Source organism: Xenopus laevis, chromosome 8L (assembly GCF_017654675.1).
Source record: "Xenopus laevis strain J_2021 chromosome 8L, Xenopus_laevis_v10.1, whole genome shotgun sequence".
NCBI lineage: Eukaryota > Metazoa > Chordata > Amphibia > Anura > Pipidae > Xenopus > Xenopus laevis.
In genome coordinates, this window is record NC_054385.1 from 36579945 (window position 1) to 36597844 (window position 17900).

The 17900-nt window shown below is 41.6% G+C and overlaps 1 protein-coding gene across 1 annotated transcript; it reads right to left on the reverse strand.

The window, feature by feature from the left end:
- Positions 1–8378: 8378 nt before the first annotated feature.
- On the reverse strand, positions 8379–13571 carry acod1lb.L (aconitate decarboxylase 1 like gene b L homeolog). The gene is given in 6 exon segments (NM_001088443.1): positions 8379–9687; positions 11321–11526; positions 11990–12094; positions 12351–12538; positions 12857–12911; positions 13484–13571. Coding segments are annotated over 6 exon segments (1497 nt in total). The 5' UTR covers positions 13505–13571; the 3' UTR covers positions 8379–8765.
- Between the last annotated feature and the right edge of the window lie 4329 nt (positions 13572–17900).

Here is a 17900-nt window from a genome sequence, read left to right on the forward strand (position 1 = left end):
ACCTTTCAATATATAATCATTTTAGTAGTTTTAAAGTTATTTGTAAATGCAGTTGCTATTGAAAGCAGTATCTGTCTAACCTGGAGGAGAACTGCACGGCACTTCTCACATAATCATTTTGTGATTAAATAACTGGCACTGAGTCACCTTGTGTGGTTGTAGATTTATAGGGATGATGCATATAAAACTGTTTACTTCCTTATTGAAACACTGTATGTTTATCATATTGTCATATACTTGTATTTTATTGAAAATCTCAATAAAAAGAATTTCAAAAGAAAGTAAAACTGTTTACTGATCTACTAATCTTCACGGCAAGTTGGCACAAGCGCAGGCAGCATTTGGCATGATCCTTTCATTTGTCGCACTGCTGTTAAACGAGACGATACTAATCATCCAAGCTTTACTACTGGCAATTTATATATATATATATATATATATATATATATATATACGAAATCCAAAGGTGCACTCCGTTAACTGCGTCGAAACCTGGGTGCCACCCGAAGTAAATGGATATTTGCAGAAGAAAGCGACACTCACAGGAAGTTTTTTGATGCAAAATATTAGTGTATTTATTCCACTCAACGTTTCGATCCCACACAGGGATCTTCGTCAGGAGATTACAAACAAACAGCCAGACCATGCCCCAACCCAGAATTTAAACCCCCTGGCCGTTTATTGGCGCCAAAACCGTTGCTAAGCAACCACCAAACAATGTGGGGAAATGTAGGGATCTTCATAGAGCAGTGTGGGGTGTGGGAACATCATATAAGTATCGATAGTGCTGGCAAGTGTAGCCATGTGAGACAAAGTGAAGGATAAGATAAAAAAAGTAAGAAAGTAGCAAGTGGGGAAACGTGCCATTGTGTCAGTTTTAGGCTAAACATCACAGTATAGCCGTCAGCCAATCGCAACAAGCCTCTCCGTGAATCGACCAATCAATGCGCAGTGTAGAGGTGGGCGTGCGCGTAGACGCACCAGGACTGCTATACTCCGATCCGCTCACTAGCTGGCGTTACCGGGGCAACCGGATGACTCTGTTCCGTGCAGAACTGACAGGGGGAGCCGTGCGGGATTCCTTATATGCGGCCAGCCGACATTCTTTTATAGTAGCGCTGGGAACGGCCAGCTACAGGTTACTCGGTAACCATATTGTAACAGCCAAAGGACCGCTAAGGAGACAGTTTACCGCTACTCCGCTCATGAGTGCCAAAATTCCCAACCGTCATGGCTGACACGATCAAAGTAAATAAAATCGACACGGGTATATTCGTCCTTGCCCACATACCGCTGCTTCATGGCGCTTTCATCTCTTATGTAGGCTGCGATCTAGGGGCTGCTGGCACATTTGGGGCACAGGGAGGAGAGGGGAGGAGGAGGGGAAGTAGGTTAAAAACAAGTTATAGGAGAGGAGGAAAGAAGGACAGGTCAGAAATAGAAGTAACATATCAAGCAATGGGGGGCCTTAAATAGAGTCAATCGAGTCCTTCATGTGACTTCATTTGGGTAACGGGGCGGAACACAGCAATAAGGGCAACATGAACAAACTCACTGGTAATATCTGTTAAAGCAAAAGCAAAATATATTAGTGTATAGTCTTGTAGCGTGAGAAGGGTTGTTCAACCCAGAATAAAGTAAGTCAGGAGAGGTGGAAAAAATCTTTGGATCTTCACAGGAAACAGCCCAACGGTAATGTTTCGTTTAGTCCACGGGGAGTGACCGTGTCCAGTCGTTGGATCCATCTTGCTTCCCTTTTGAGGAGGGCCAAGTCCCTATTTCCCCCACGAGTCAATGGTGGTTGGTGGTCAATCGCCATACATCGGAAGGTGGGTAGGCCGTGTCCCATCTGTAAAAAATGTCTAGCTACCGGTTGTTTGGCTGACTGTTCCTTCAATGCCTTGCTGATCGCTGACCTATGGTTGGCAATCCTTTCGCGAAGGGGGGTGGTGGTCTTCCCTACATAATAAAGGCCGCAAGGGCAAGTCACAATGTAAACCACAAAAGCCGTTGTGCATGAAAGTCTGTGTTGAATTTTAAAGCGCTTACCCGTATGTGGGTGAGGGAAATCCTTCCCTATCAGTAAAGACCTGCAGGTTGTACAATCTGGGCACCGGTAGCAACCCAACTTCTGTTGCCCACTCAGCCAATTACAGTTAGCCCCGGATTTGCCGATGAAATCCGTTCTCACCAGGATATCCTTTAAGTTATGGTTTTTGCCATGACCAAAGGTGGGTGGAGGTGCTTCAAACAAGGATAGGCCATCGTCCATAGCTATGATCGGCCAGTTCTTCTGTAAGCTGCTCCTCAGATGTTTGGTGACATGTGAATACTTAGATGTGAAGATCATGCGTGGTGTCTGAGACGTGTCTTTATTTCTCCTGGTTAGCAGATCAGTTTGTTTGAATTGTCGGGCTCTCTGTAGTTGTTGTGTCAGGACTTCCTTGTTATAGCCTCTATCCAGGAATCTTGTGAAGGTTTCCAGTAACTGCTGCTGCGAGTTCTCAGGGTCACTATTGTTGCGAATTGTCCGTAGAAATTGCGAGTATGGAACCGCCCGAATAGTGGAGGGTGGATGGTCGCTGGCTGCGTGTAAGATGGTGTTTCGATCAGTCGGTTTCCTGTAAAGACTTGTTCCCAAGCCATCTTCTGTTTTGTAGATCAACAAATCAAGAAACTCTATACTCTTTATGTCATACTTCATGGTAAATCTAATTGGGGTGTCCATGGAGTTGAGTGTGTTAACAAATTCAGTCAATGTAGCAGCGTCCCCATCCCAAATCAGTAACAGGTCATCGATATATCTGAGATAGGCTACCAACCTTTCTGCAGTTCCCTTGATGATGTAGTTCTGTTCGTATTGTAGCATAAAAAGGTTTGCATAGGAAGGTGCCAGGGCACTGCCCATCGCTGTGCCAGATATCTGTAAATAAAAGGAGTTCTCAAATCGAAAGTAGTTCTTGGTTAAGACCAATTCCAGGAGGTCAATGAGAAATTCAGTGGGGACAGCCTTATCTGGTCGGGTTTCCAATGCTTCCCTGCAGGCCACTATCCCTTGTTCATGGGGTATCACAGTATATAGGCTGCTGACATCCATGGTTGCTAGTAGACAATGTTCTGGTAATCCCTCCAGTCCGTTCAGAATCTGAATGACATGGGTGGCATCACGTGTATAAGAGGGCATTTTGGTGACCACAAAAGTAGCTATTGGTTGGAATAAAGAGCCCACCGCTGATATAATCGGTCTCCCTGGCGGTGCAGACTGGGACTTATGGATCTTTGGGAGCGTGTAAATGATGGGCACTCTAGGAAACTCGGAAGTCAAAAATTGGAAAGTCCCTTGGTCCACCCAGCCAGCCAGGAGGGCATTTTGGAGTTTCAAGTCCAGCTCCTTTTTAAATAGCCTTGTTGGATCCCCTGGGAGAGCACGATAAGTTGATGTTGCTGAAAGTTGGTCGAGAAGTTCTTGTTTGTAATATTCATAGCTAAGGAGAACTATGCCCCCACCCTTATCAGCTGGGCGTATCACCAAGTCTTTGTCTTGTTTCAGGGTAGTGATAGCTTGTCTTTCATCCGCCGAAAGGTTCCGATGGGGTTTAATGCTGTGTAAGGTGGACAATGCCTCTTTGGACAGTATGTTGCTAAAGGTTCGGATTGATGCCGGAGTGTTGGGTGGATCGAATGTACTGGTGGGTCTGAATAAGGGAATGGCTTCCCTGGGTTTGTGTTTAAAGTGCTCACGTAATTTCAGTTTGCGTTGGAATTTGTGTATATCGCTTAGTATTTCAATAGGTTCAGGGGTCCTGCTAGGGATAAAGGATAGGCCCTTATTCAGAAGGGATAGTTCTCCAGGGGATAGTATGTGTTTACTCAGATTGAAGATCACATTCGCCTCCCCCTCGGTGGCTTGTTTTTTACCCTTGTATCTCCCCCGTCTCGTGTGGTTCCTTCTCCTTTTGTTATGTCCTGTCGGGACCTTGTACTGACCCCTAAAAAAGAAGAAGCATTCTGTGTGGCCTGGGTGGGAGGACCGGAATCTGAATCTGTAGACTGGTCAGAACTGTCCACGGTTTGTAGTGTTCTAGGCTTATGTCTTCTACGGATGTTGGGGAATCGATCTGTGTTGATCCCCATCAGCCAACCATATACTCTTTTTTGTTTGTAGTCCTCGGCTACTTTGTGTACTTTAGTCTGTTTGAAATTAGTAAGTTCTTGTCTATGTCGTTCGATGATTTCAGAAAGTTTTTTTAACCAGTCACAGGTTTTGTCAGCTTTAAGTGTCTCCAAGTGTGTGGATTCAATTTTTTCAATGTCGTCACGAACAGTGATTAAATCTTTGCCCACCTGTTCCACCACAAGCAGCATGAGGTCGAGGGAGCAGCGATTAAGGATGCCGCACCACTTGCTACAAAAGGTTGGATTATTGCGGCCTATGGTGGGTGTATTATGAACCCTGAAGCCTCTTGGGATCAATTTTTGTCTATGGTAATTTGATAGGAATACTCCATGTAGATTTAAGTCAATTTCTTTTCTTTTTAAGTCCAATAGTTCATGATAAATATTGATAGGAGACTTACTCACAATTGTGTTCAGTGTGGATTCAGGGAACAGAATACGGTCTGCATCCAATGCTGTGAAGCCAAATTCCCCTGTAGTGTCGATGTTCAATGCTTGTTGTGTAAAAAGGTCCTCCATCTTCCCCTCTTGAAAAGAAAATCGATGTCCTGATGGTCTAGAGGTTGTGTAATAGACCAAAAGATAAAAACTGTCTTTGGATTAGTAGTGCCGGTGCTGTCGGGTGCTACCATAGAGGCATACGAGGTCCCCAATATATTCGAAATCCAAAGGTGCCGCCCCGTTACCCAAATGAAGTCACATGAAGGACTCGATTGACTCTATTTAAGGCCCCCCATTGCTTGATATGTTACTTCTATTTCTGACCTGTCCTTCTTTCCTCCTCTCCTATAACTTGTTTTTAACCTACTTCCCCCCCTCCTCCCCTCTCCTCCCTGTGCCCCAAATGTGCCAGCAGCCCCTAGATCGCAGCCTACATAAGAGATGAAAGCGCCATGAAGCAGCGGTATGTGGGCAAGGACGAATATACCCGTGTCGATTTTATTTACTTTGATCGTGTCAGCCATGACGGTTGGGAATTTTGGCACTCATGAGCGGAGTAGCGGTAAACTGTCTCCTTAGCGGTCCTTTGGCTGTTACAATATGGTTAACGAGTAACCTGTAGCTGGCCGTTCCCAGCGCTACTATAAAAGAATGTCGGCTGGCCGCATATAAGGAATCCCGCACGGCTCCCCCTGTCAGTTCTGCACGGAACAGCGTCATCCGGTTGCCCCGGTAACGCCAGCTAGTGAGCGGATCGGAGTATAGCAGTCCTGGTGCGTCTACGCGCACGCCCACCTCTACACTGCGCATTGATTGGTCGATTCACGGAGAGGCTTGTTGCGATTGGCTGACGGCTATACTGTGATGTTTAGCCTAAAACTGACACAATGGCACGTTTCCCCACTTGCTACTTTCTTACTTTTTTTATCTTATCCTTCACTTTGTCTCACATGGCTACACTTGCCAGCACTATCGATACTTATATGATGTTCCCACACCCCACACTGCTCTATGAAGATCCCTACATTTCCCCACATTGTTTGGTGGTTGCTTAGCAACGGTTTTGGCGCCAATAAACGGCCAGGGGGTTTAAATTCTGGGTTGGGGCATGGTCTGGCTGTTTGTTTGTAATCTCCTGACGAAGATCCCTGTGTGGGATCGAAACGTTGAGTGGAATAAATACACTAATATTTTGCATCAAAAAACTTCCTGTGAGTGTCGCTTTCTTCTGCAAATATATATATATATATATATATATATATATATATATATATATATATAGAGAGAGAGAGAGAGAGAGAGAGAGAGAGAGAAGGAGAGAGAGAGAGAGAGAGAGAGAGAGAGAGAGAGAGAGAGAGAGAGAGATAATCGGCACTCACCATTCACTTGGTCGATTGCTGGGTGCTAACCAATCAATACTTATTAATTCACAGTCCATGAATAGGGATGTAGCAAACGGCGGAAAAAATGTTCGCGAACATATTCGCGAACTTGCGACAAAACATGCGAATAGTTTGCGAACGTCGCGAACCCCATAGACTTCAATGGGAAGGCGAATTTTAAAAGCTAGAAAAGACATTTCTGGCCAGAAAAATGATTTTAAAGTTGTTTAAAGGGTGCAACGACCTGGACAGTGGCATGCCAGAGGGGGATCAAGGGCAAAAATGTATCTGAAAAATCCATTGTTGACACAGCGCTGCGTTTTGTGCTGTAAAGGGCAGAAATCACACTACGTCACTCAGGTGATGTTTCTGGACACGGAATGTGAAAAAGCTCACACAGCTAGGTGGCACTTGGTTAAAGACTGGGCAAACAATGCCTGCAAGGGCAACGTATACACTACAGCAGTGGATACGGAATATATTATTTCTGCTTGGAAAACGTCACTCAGGTGGTGTTTCTGGAGACGGTATTATTATTGATATTTAGACAGAATGTGAAAAAGCTCACACAGCTAGGTGGCAGTTGTTTGAAGAACACACTGGGCAAACAAATTGAAACAATGCCTGCAAGGTCAACGTATACACTACAGCAGTGGATACGGAATATATTATTGCTGCTTGGAAAACGTCACTCAGGTGGTGTTTCTGGAGACGGTATTATTATTGATATTTAGACAGAATGTGAACAAGCTCACACAGCTAGGTGGCACTTGGTTAAAGACTGGGCAAATAATGCCTGCAAGGTCAACGTATACACTACAGCCGTTGGATACGGAATATATTATTGCTGCTTGAAAAACGTCACTCGGGTGGTGTTTCTGGAGACGGTATTATTATTGATATTTAGACAGCTAGGTGGCAGTTGTTTGAAGAACAGATGCAGATGAGAGATCAGCAGCAGGACAGCTGCCCACAGCAGCTACATACAGAGCACTGCAGTAGAAGGTAGATTACTAGCCAGCAAAGCTACCTAACCTAAAATGTCCCTCAAATCCCTGCAGACTTCTGTCCCTACAATACAGAGCAGTATCAAGTAGATTACTAGCCAGCAAAGTTACTATCAACTGTCCCTCAAATCACTAACAGCTCTCTCCCTACACTAGCTCTTCCAAGCACACACAGGCAGAATGAAAAAACGCTGCAGGGCTTCAGTTTATATATGGAAGGGGAGTGGTCCAGGGGGTGTGGGGGTGGTCCAGGAGGGAGAGCTTCCTGATTGGCTGCCATGTATCTGCTGGTCTGGGGTGAGAGGGCAAAAATAAGCGCCAGCTAAGGCGAACCCAAATTGGCGAACGTCGCGCGACGTTCGCGAACATTCGCCGAACGCGAATAGTCGATGTTCGCGCGAATTCCCTATCCATGAAAGCACTCACAGCAGACGCCATCCAGCGTGTATCAAAAGGTTATTTATTGGTGCATGGTGTATATATATATATATATATATATATATATATATATATATATATACACAAGGGTGTATAGATGTTTGATCACAGTAACCGTTAAAACTCGGCATGGCTTAAGATATGTGAGAAGGCAAATACAAATACCAAACCAACTGAGTGTAAAAGAAAGCTGCGTTCAGCATTAAAGTGTATTCCAGTGGAGACTGAAATCATTAAACCCCTGTGTTGCCATGTGGTGGAAGTATCAGTATATCCTCCATACAGGAATCCTCTACAGTTGGTCCTGACCCCAAAGGGAACTGTACTGGTGTGTGTGTGTGCCGGTCAATGAAGAACAACATAAAATATTTAAAATCCTGTTTTCAATCACCTCTATCTGACACTAGGGGGGGGGTCATGTAATAAAAGGTGCAATAAAAAGTTTGCTACAGGGCTAGACACCAATAGCAGTCAATTAGCAGGTAGCATTTACTGGTCTCTAGTTTAAAAGCAAACATCTGATTGGTTACTATGGGTTACTAGACCTGGGCAGATTTAGTGCCTATATATTTTCTAGTTTCAATAATAAACCAACAATCTAAATTGATGCTTGTACAAGGCTCTTTGTTTGACTAATGTGATAAAATAGGATTTGGAATTATTTTTTTTGGGTGACGGGTCCCCTTTAATGCCTGTCAGTATCTATCTATCTATCTATCTATCTATCTATCTATCATCTATCTATCTATCTATCTATCTATCTATCTATCTATCTATCATCTATCTATCTATCTATCTATCTATCATCTATCATCATCTATCTATCTCTCTCTCTCTCTATCATCTATCTCTATCTATCTATCTATCTATCTATATTCAGTAACGGTGTGGTGTATAATTCAGATTTATGGCCAAATAAGTACAGAAACATCAGTGCGTAGCCTTTTTCTTTTTTTATTGTTATTTATGGTTCAACCACATAACAATATAGACATGAAAAACGTGATGTGGGATCACAGCGAAATAATAATAGTACAAAATAATTCAATAACAATATAATCACCCTTAATATTTGGAGAATATACACTGGAAATCACATCTAAATATATTAAAACATATTTATACATAAATAAAAATGGCCTATCCTGCCTGCAGATAGGGCTGCCACTGGGCAAGTTGTGCCAATTCCATGTATAGGCAAACGCTGGGAAAGGGACATAAATTTGGCCAACATGTTTTATAATTGTTTCTGACCACATTAAGATGGTCAATATACAGTACAAACTTTGGGGAACTATGACTGTGTATTGGTGACTTTATGTTACTGAAGTGATAGGGGAAGCTGAGAGACGTCGCTCACACTCTCCATGTTCTCTACCATCTCGATGACATCTTCCACTTGACCCTCCTCCAGTACATGTAGGGCATTGGAGCGGAATTTCTTCAGCAGAGACTCCCTGCTCAGGGGGTTCCTCCAGTGACCGTAGAATGTGTCAGTTCTTCCTATCTTCACGTCTCCGTCCTTCAGCACGATGACGACTTCTCCATACATTTTATCAAAGTTGGCCACGTTGTCTTCTGGATGCTCCAGAACCACCTTCTTCAAGAGACTGTGGAGGTCAGGTCGATGCATGTTGTCGTCATTGAAGGAGCTAATGTTGACTTCTCCATCTAGAAGAGCTGTGCAAGCATTGAACTGGAAAGAGTGACGGGCTTCGTGTTCTGACTCGGGATAAGGCCTGTTGATGTATTTGGATACCGGGACTCTGAGAATTATAGACTGGATGGCGGATGGATTGAAGGAGCCATAGTGGTTTATAAGTCTGTTTCTAACAGAGACGGAGGCATCAGCTATCCAATGCATTCCCAGATGTGCCGGGAAAGACTTAAAGGCAATGTCTTGCTTCTCCAGGAGAAATTCATAGTCCTCTCCTGCTGGTGACAATGATTTAGGATGATAATCTCCATAGAAAGCACTAAAACCTGCACACCCAGGAACATAATCCAGAATGAGAGCATTGGCTTCCATTCCCCTTGAGGCCAGCAGTGCAGCTTCCAGGCCCAGTCTGGTGGCATTTCCAATATGCAGCGGCTTTGAAAGTGTTGCAGCATTTGCCATAGGAGCCCCGGCCAGCGAAGCCGCAATAGCCAGGGCATGGGTGCATTGCTCTTTGTTTAATGACAGAAGTTTTGCTGCTGCTGCTGCACTTCCCATGGTTCCCACCACTGAAGGAGGGTGAAACCTGTAGGAAAACAAATGCCATTAAATGACCTTATTCTATATATCTGCACATACAGTCTGGGTCAAAAATACACCTTTTTGTGAACTTCCTTGGACTAGTTAGGAGGAAAATATACATACAGAAATACCTAAATATACCTCATTGATCGAGGTAGCATTGGTTGCTGCTGGGTTTTCTGTCTCACTGTATTATTCCTTTTTGGGATACATTTAATCTTGAAAGGGGATGTTCAGGCAACCAGGTCATTCTAAGCAACTTTCTAAGGAAGTATTTGGGTTTTATTGGTAGTAAAGCAGCTACTCATTTAGTTTTTGTATATAAAGATCTGTGAATTCTGAGCCCTAATTGGCATAGATTTTCTAGTCCAATAGCCTATTGTAATCAATCAACCAGGGCTGGAACTAGGGGTAGAGAGAGAAGGCACCTAGGGCGCCATCATGGGGGGGTGCACTTTTAAGGAGATTTTTTTGGTTTGCTTGACCTTTAATAGTTTTTAAATTTTATAAACTGCCTGTTCTTGCCCATGCAAGAAGAAGCACTTCCCACCTCCCTCTTGGCAGCTGCTGGCACAGGTACATATTTGTGGGCAATATCTTGGCTGCTGCTTGCACATGTAAACAGATGATATGGGGCAGTATGATGGATTTTTGTCTGTTGCTGGCACTTGTACATATTTGGGGGCAATTTTGTGGATAGTTTGGCTGCTGCTGGCACAGGTACAGATCAGGGACAATATGACGGATTGGCTGCTGTTGGCACAGGTACATGGGGCAATATGGTGGCTGCTAGCACAGGTACACAGATGTTTGGGGCAATATGATGATTTTTTGGCTGCGTCTGACAAAGGTAGAGATTGGGGGTAACAATATGATGGATGTTTTGTCTTATGCTGGCACAGGTACAGATTAGGGACTTGGGAGCAATCTGAGGGATTTAATGCCATTGGCACAGGTACAAATGGGAGCAATATGATAGGTGTTGGCACAGGTACATGAGGCAACACAATGGCTGCTGGCACAGGGGGCAATATGAATGGTAAGGTGGGAAATGGTAATGCAGGACCGGGTGGAGGGCACTGATTGAAGCCCTTGCCTGAGGTGCCAAAATACCTTGGCCCGGCCCTGCAATCAACAGTTTTTTCTGCAGTGGAGGGCAAACTGTACAGAACTGAACTGGTATTGTGCTATTGGACAATACACAGGTATGGCAAAAATAGCATTGTAACTTTTAGAGCTGCCCCCTAAGGCTACAGGTAGGGTTTATTGTTAAAACTGACCAAACTTCATGTGTTTATTGCTCTAGTAGAGCTATGAAAGAAAACATCTAGACAGATGCCATATGTTCCTGAATAAGATCTATAAGAACTTGTGCCCATGTTAATGCTTAAACCCCTTGAGGAGTGATATAATAAAAGCTATAATATATACACCGGGTCTAGTAATGGAGAGCAACCAATCAAATATTGTTTTCACATAGGTGACCAGTAAATGCTACCTTCTTATTGGTTGGTATGGATAACTAGATCTGGTGCGCACTTTGCACTTTTCCCACTAGTAATAACTTGTCCAGTAGCAAAGCAGATGTACCCTTTAGTCTCTAGAATAAATTGCCCTGTGCATGTTGAGTTACTTACTTTTTAGGAATATTCTTGGCTTCTTTGGAGAAACACATGAGCCTCCCTTGCACCTCAATCCCCACGTTATAGGCAGTTAGTAGGTCTTCCCCGCTGATTCTCTTCTCTTTAGAGAGCAACTGACTCAGTGCCAGAATGGAAGGCACCACTGCACCTGAAGGATGGGTGGCTGGGTGCCAGGTGTCATCGAAGTCCATGGAGTGAACCTAGGAAGAGACACAAAATAAGCTTTACTATAGTTACATATTATAAAAGTCAACCAGTAAATTGAATCAGCTGAAATGTTATTTATTTCTAATTTATCCATTCATATTCCAAGTTCCATATTTGTAATGCAGTTAAATTGTCCAATTTGGAAGCGCACACCAGTGGACCAAAAAATCTTGGTTTGTGCATGTATAGTTTAATTGTTCAGCCCTCTGTTAGCTAAGCAAAGCCCCACCTGGTCTATTGTGTTCCATGATGCCTTTGCTATACAGATACTATCCCCAAACATCTATACAAAAGATGCTTTTTAGAAACGGTATCACATTTCCAGAGTGCAGATTAATTGAACAACATTGCTAAAAAACATGCCTCGCAAGGCCTTTTCCAGTTGTTTGTGGCAATTAAATAATGCCCCTATCATCATGGCAAATGACATCATAAGAAATCTTATAATAGACTTACCGCCACTCCATTGACATAGGCAGCCAGGGTTGGTGACAGCATTAGGTCTTTCCTTCCGTACACTGAGCTGACAGCTGTGTTCCCATAGCCAGAAGAGTGCAAATCCTGCCACACAAACACCACCCAATATAAGTAACGGGACATTAGAATTCTGCTCTTACTACTGATAATAAGTAAATTAAGGCAGAGAATAAGAAAAATAACTTGTTTTGGGGTTTAGAATAAGAATATGAAGAAACAGTGGGGGAGCATATAGGGATAGGGTTATGGGGTGGTCCAGCTGAAGAGATGAGAGTGAATTAGAGTAAAGAAGAAAGAAGTATATAACTAATATATGGGAAGCAGTTGGACTGAGCTGTACCTGGCAATACTGCAGAATGATGTTGAACACGTGAGTGGTTGTGCCCACGAGGCCGACTCCGATGTTGTCCAGGATCATGCGCTTACTTCTGTGCCGCACAATGTCCGAGAGGTGCTCGGGGCGAATGTCAGTGATGAACGAGGCAAAGGTATTTGTGACAGATTCTTCATACTGAGGACTAACGGCAACTGCAACATTGTAATAATGACATGTTAATGTTATAATAGATGTCAATGAATAACTGAAATAATAATAATATCTGGCAAAGGCAAAATTGTTCACATTGCCAACATTTATTCACATTGCAAACGAATTGTGAACGATTTTTGCGTTAGTGACCAATATTAAATTCCCCCTACAGCTATATTTAACCATACGTACATATATACTGTATTACTAGAATTATTAGATATATATAAATTCTAATGTAGACAGGAAGGATTTTATGTTAGGCAAGAAAAATGCAAAGCTAAACAAAAAGCCATAGTTCCCATAGAGGACATTACCTTTTAAAGCTGCGCTGTGGAGCTGTCTGCATACCTGCTGAAGTTTCTTGGTATTCTGGTGATGAAACAAACCAACATCCCATAAGTGTCATAAGCCAGAACCTTGTTTCCCCCAAGTCTGCTAAAAGCCTAAGTCTGATATCAACTCATCTCCCATTCTTCCAAGTTCTACAGATATTACTTTTGTTGCTTATATCTTTCCAAGGACTACATTTTACTAAATATTCCTATTTTATTCTTGGGCTAGCCTCTGTATTTTCCCTTATATGAGATGTATCTATATATAACATTGCAAAGTCCATTGCTAAGTTTTCTGATATCAGTCCTTCTGCTAATTAATCATAAGGGCTCAGAATCCTACAATGATATAATGATTGGGTTTCAGATGTCAGACTCCTATTTTTTAAAATATACTATTAAACCATATATGAAGAAACATATAAATATATATATTGAAATTCATGTGCATTTTCATAGAGAATGTTTATAAAGTATAAATTGTTATTGGAAATTATAATCAGCTAGTGAAGCTGTATGCATGAAAGTAAGTTGTGTGAGTCCTTTAGGTATGTAGGAGTGTATAAATGAGTGCAAGAGCCCAGAGGTGGGTAGTAAAGGGCCACTTACCTGTAGGGTGGATGAGAGCATGTCTCAGTGTTGACAATAGCAAAGCTTAGTGAGAATGGAGAGGAGCTGCTGCTGTTGTATCTCAGCTGAGATGTGACTGTCCTCCTGCTCTACCTGTGGAGCTATTTATTGAGAGTCCCAGGCAGGTGCATCATGACATCACTATGGTGAAATAAAAATGGGTGGGGCTCAGTGTGGAGGTGGTGCCACCCAGGAAATTGTAAATTTGCTGCTTGGGAATTTTCTAGGAAGTAAAATGCAATTTTGTGTATCGGGAGCTGCTGGCTAAAACTGAAATTGCCAGGGCTGATTATGAGACTTTCAATTGGTTTATTGAGTCCTGTTGCCTGTACTTGTATGTGTCAGTACAACATGGCCATAAAAGGAAACAGGGGGCATTTAATGTGTCATATTGTCACCACTGTAAAGGGTAAATATGCCATATTCCCAAGGCAGGTCTAGTTGCTGTTATTGCTTATACATGTTCAGTATTCTGCACAGAAAACACTGTCAACCTTTTGCGCTGGAGCTGCCATACTGTACAATTAAAATATTAATTGCATAATGGACTTACTGGCAAAATGATCATGAAAACCAATAAAATATTTGCTTGGCTTTACTAATAGATAATGTCCAAATGAAGAATGAAGGTGACCCTTGTTTAGTGAGAAAAAATCTGATATTTATTGTTGTTTACATTCATATCGATCAGAAAAAAACAAAATCTCTGTATATATATTATGTGTGTGCTGCATTTTTAAAGTAGCCCCAAGCATCATGCATCTACAATACCCCCATTGACTTACACAGCAATTGCCGGGAAGTGGCAGTAAAACAGGTTCCTGGCCCAGGCTGCATCGTTACCCTAATAATACCCCCCGTAATTCTCATTGGCTCACAAAAGACAGGAATGTGCCTATAGAGACACGGCTGCAAATTGATGGAAACTTCCAACATCTTCAGGGAACAAAAAAAAACCTTAAGGTGTGGACAGAGCGAAGCAACAGGTTTTTGCGAGATTTACTGTAAAACGACAAATGGGTGCAGCAGCAGCAGCAGCTCGTGGGCAGCTCCCCAGGGTGCAAGGTTAATTACACAGATTTAGAAAGTGACAAGAGAAAATGTAATACTTGCCACAATGATGGTGAAACCCTTTTCATTGTACTAAAAAAGAAACATGAAAAATATTCTTTCCTTTACCCTATGGCCCAGAACAAATAGGGTTTAACACTGAATGGATTTCAGCCAAGTGATCTATAGGGGAACTTTTAAAATAGTTTCCTTTAGTACCAGAACAAGGAAATACACAGATTATTGGGTGTTTGCAATTATAAAAACTAGCAAAAGATGTACAATGATATATCAGTTCTACAGATCATCCTTTTCATTTGTTTTTAATATTTTAGCTAAATAAGAAGAGCAATATGATACATGAAAACGATAGTAATTAAATATGTTTATTAGTATTATATATTATGTTTATTACTATTACTATGTTTATTACTATTTATTACAGGTATGGGATCCCTTATCTGGAACCCTGTTATCCAGAAAGCTTCAAACTGCAGGAAGGCCGTCTCCCATAGACTCCATTTTAAGCAAATAATGCTGATTTTTAAAAATAATAGCTTTTTTCTCTGTAATAATAATACAACACCTTGTACTTGGTCCCAACTAAAATATAATTAATCCTTATTGGAGGCAGACTAATCCTATTGGGTTTAATTAATGTTTAAATAATTTAAGTAGACTTAAGGTGTAAACATCCAAATTACAGAAAGATCCCTTTCTCAGGTCCTGAGCATTCTTGATAATAGATCCAATATAGTAGATCCCATATAGTACTCGATTTTAGTAAATACTCTTCCCCCCAGGTGTTTTCCTCCTAATGCCAAGGCATACTTTTTGGGATTAAGTTTGGCCCACCCCTTGGCTAGCTCCCTTTACTCCCGGATTTATGAAGTTATGTCCTTAATAGTCACCCTGCAATACTCCCAGCATTATCCATGCTAGTAAGGAAGCATTTGTTACCATAATTATAAATAATGACTTCACAGTATCACAGAAGTGTCCCTCTGTAGCTGCATCACAGGATATCAGTAAATCAGAACAGGAAGCAAGGCCCAATTCATAATCAGCCACCTTGGATTTTCTCAAGTTAAAAGGCCTACACCAGCTTCTCCTCATGCAAGTCTAGTACTTCCTGCCTGCCAATCACAGGTCCTTTATAAGGCTCTTCCCAGAAGTCCCACATTATTATCTTTTTGTGTCTCAAACCTCATTGTGAGCCACTTCTCCACCCCAGACTCTTCTTCCAACTTCTGCAATTTGTGATTTCCTCTTTAGACAAATCTTGGCTCTTTTTGCTGATAATTTATTAAGACATTCCCTCTTCCAGTGTCACAGGGTGGGCAGTTTCCAGTACTAAGTACACAATACTATGGGTAGAAATTGCATTTATTCACCCATATTGATCATGTCTCTCTTAAGAAGCCTCCACTCTGTCAAGTCTTTTGTGATACTATGGGTTTATTCATATATGCCATACATTAATATGCTGCCTGTCCCTGGAATATGTTCAGCTCCATTTTATTAGATTATTTTATGGCCAAGATATTGTCTAAGCCATGATTTATGCATCAGCAGAATTGTGCATCCATTGAAACCATTTTTCTTTTCTAGGATGTTATATCCCTTTACAACAACTGCCTGACACTGAGCACTGCTACCAAACCTGATGTCCTCTAATATTCTTAAACCTTTTCCTTTCTATCTATATTTAAAATGATACTGCTACAATACCTTAGATCTGTACCCAACCTTGAAGAAATTCTTATTTTCCCCTGTTGTAGATCCCCAACCTTTCAGTAGATAAAATACCCAACATAAGAACCTGCCTTTGCTGTATGGTGAAGTGAGTACCATGCTGATCAAGAAGTAAACTGAATATACGCCTCCACAGGACTGTATGTAACATTAACAGTGATATTTCAGCCATTGAATCAAAGAAGCAGCACAAATGTGTTTGTATATTTAGGGGTCTTTATGTAATTCTGCCTTGGGCTGCCCATTTTAAATGTTATTGTCACAATAATATGGAATGTTTTTGTTTTAGACCAGTTGTTCTTTATCTGTGGGGTTGGTCACATTTAGGGGAGCCTGGAGCAGTAATTGGGGACCCGGTCTGAATTTTACATGGGGAAGATTTGGGGGCATTGTATCTCCTAGAGACACCTGAAAGTTTAGCTTGAAAGTCAATAAGGGTAAGATTTTGAGCAAAAAATTGTTGAAGATATTCTTAGAACTATGGCTGATACAGTATATCTGTAACCTTGCTAAAAAAAGGTGGGGCTCTTGAACGTAAGGAGTTGTTCACCTTTAGATTAACTTTTAGTATGATGCAGAGAGTGATATTCCGAGACAGTTTGCAATTGGTTTTCATTTTTTATTCTTTGTGTTTTTTTAGGTTATTTAGCTTTTTATTCAGCTGCTCCCCAGTTTGCATTTTCAGTAATCTGGTTGCTAGGGTCCAAATTACCCTAGCAACCATGCATTGATCTGAACAAGAGACTGGAATAGGAGAGTCCTGAATAGAAAGATGAGTAATAAAAAGCAACAATAACAATAAACGTGTAGCCTTACAGAGCATTCGTTTTTTAGATGTGGTCAGTGACCTCCATTTGAAAGTTGGAAAGAGTCAGAAAAAGAAGGCAATTAATTCAAAAATGATAAAAAAGAAAAAATGTAGGACAATTGAAAAACTGCTTTGAATTAGCCATTGTATAACAGACTTTAAGTTAATTTAAAGGAGACTCGTCCCTTTGATAACCAGTGCTCTAGACTAGACAAGCTCAATATCAAAGAGAGAGAAAACCAATTCCTGCTGATACTGCTGATCCCTTGTCCATTCATTGTAATTGATTTTGATCATTGGTCCGTATGTTTCATGTTGACCTGAATGAGAAGCCAAAGGTTTAGTTTACTACACACCCTGCTAGAGACAAGGAAGGAAGTCACATTGTTTTGCCACTAATTATCCGTCACACAATCATGCTGATTCACTGTAATTATCTACTTACTGGAATGTTTAACAAACTACTACGTCTTGTTTTTTCTTCCCAAACTTTCTGTCTTGTCACTTCCTTCTTGTCACCTTGTTGCCCTTTTGAGCATAGGCAGCATTTGCATCGATGACATTAATCCTAAAAAAAAGTTATAATTAGTGGTCTGTGACTGAAATCACCTCGTTCATATATATAAGTTGATTGAAATAGTGATTATATTTGGTTGCATCTGTTCTTCCTCCTGTGTGTAGCTACAACAAATTTCTTGGCGCCAGCACTAAAGTAACAAAGGCCATGAAGTTCCTACTCATTCTTGTGTTCTTCAGAATTTCACATTGTCAGGGCAATGTGCT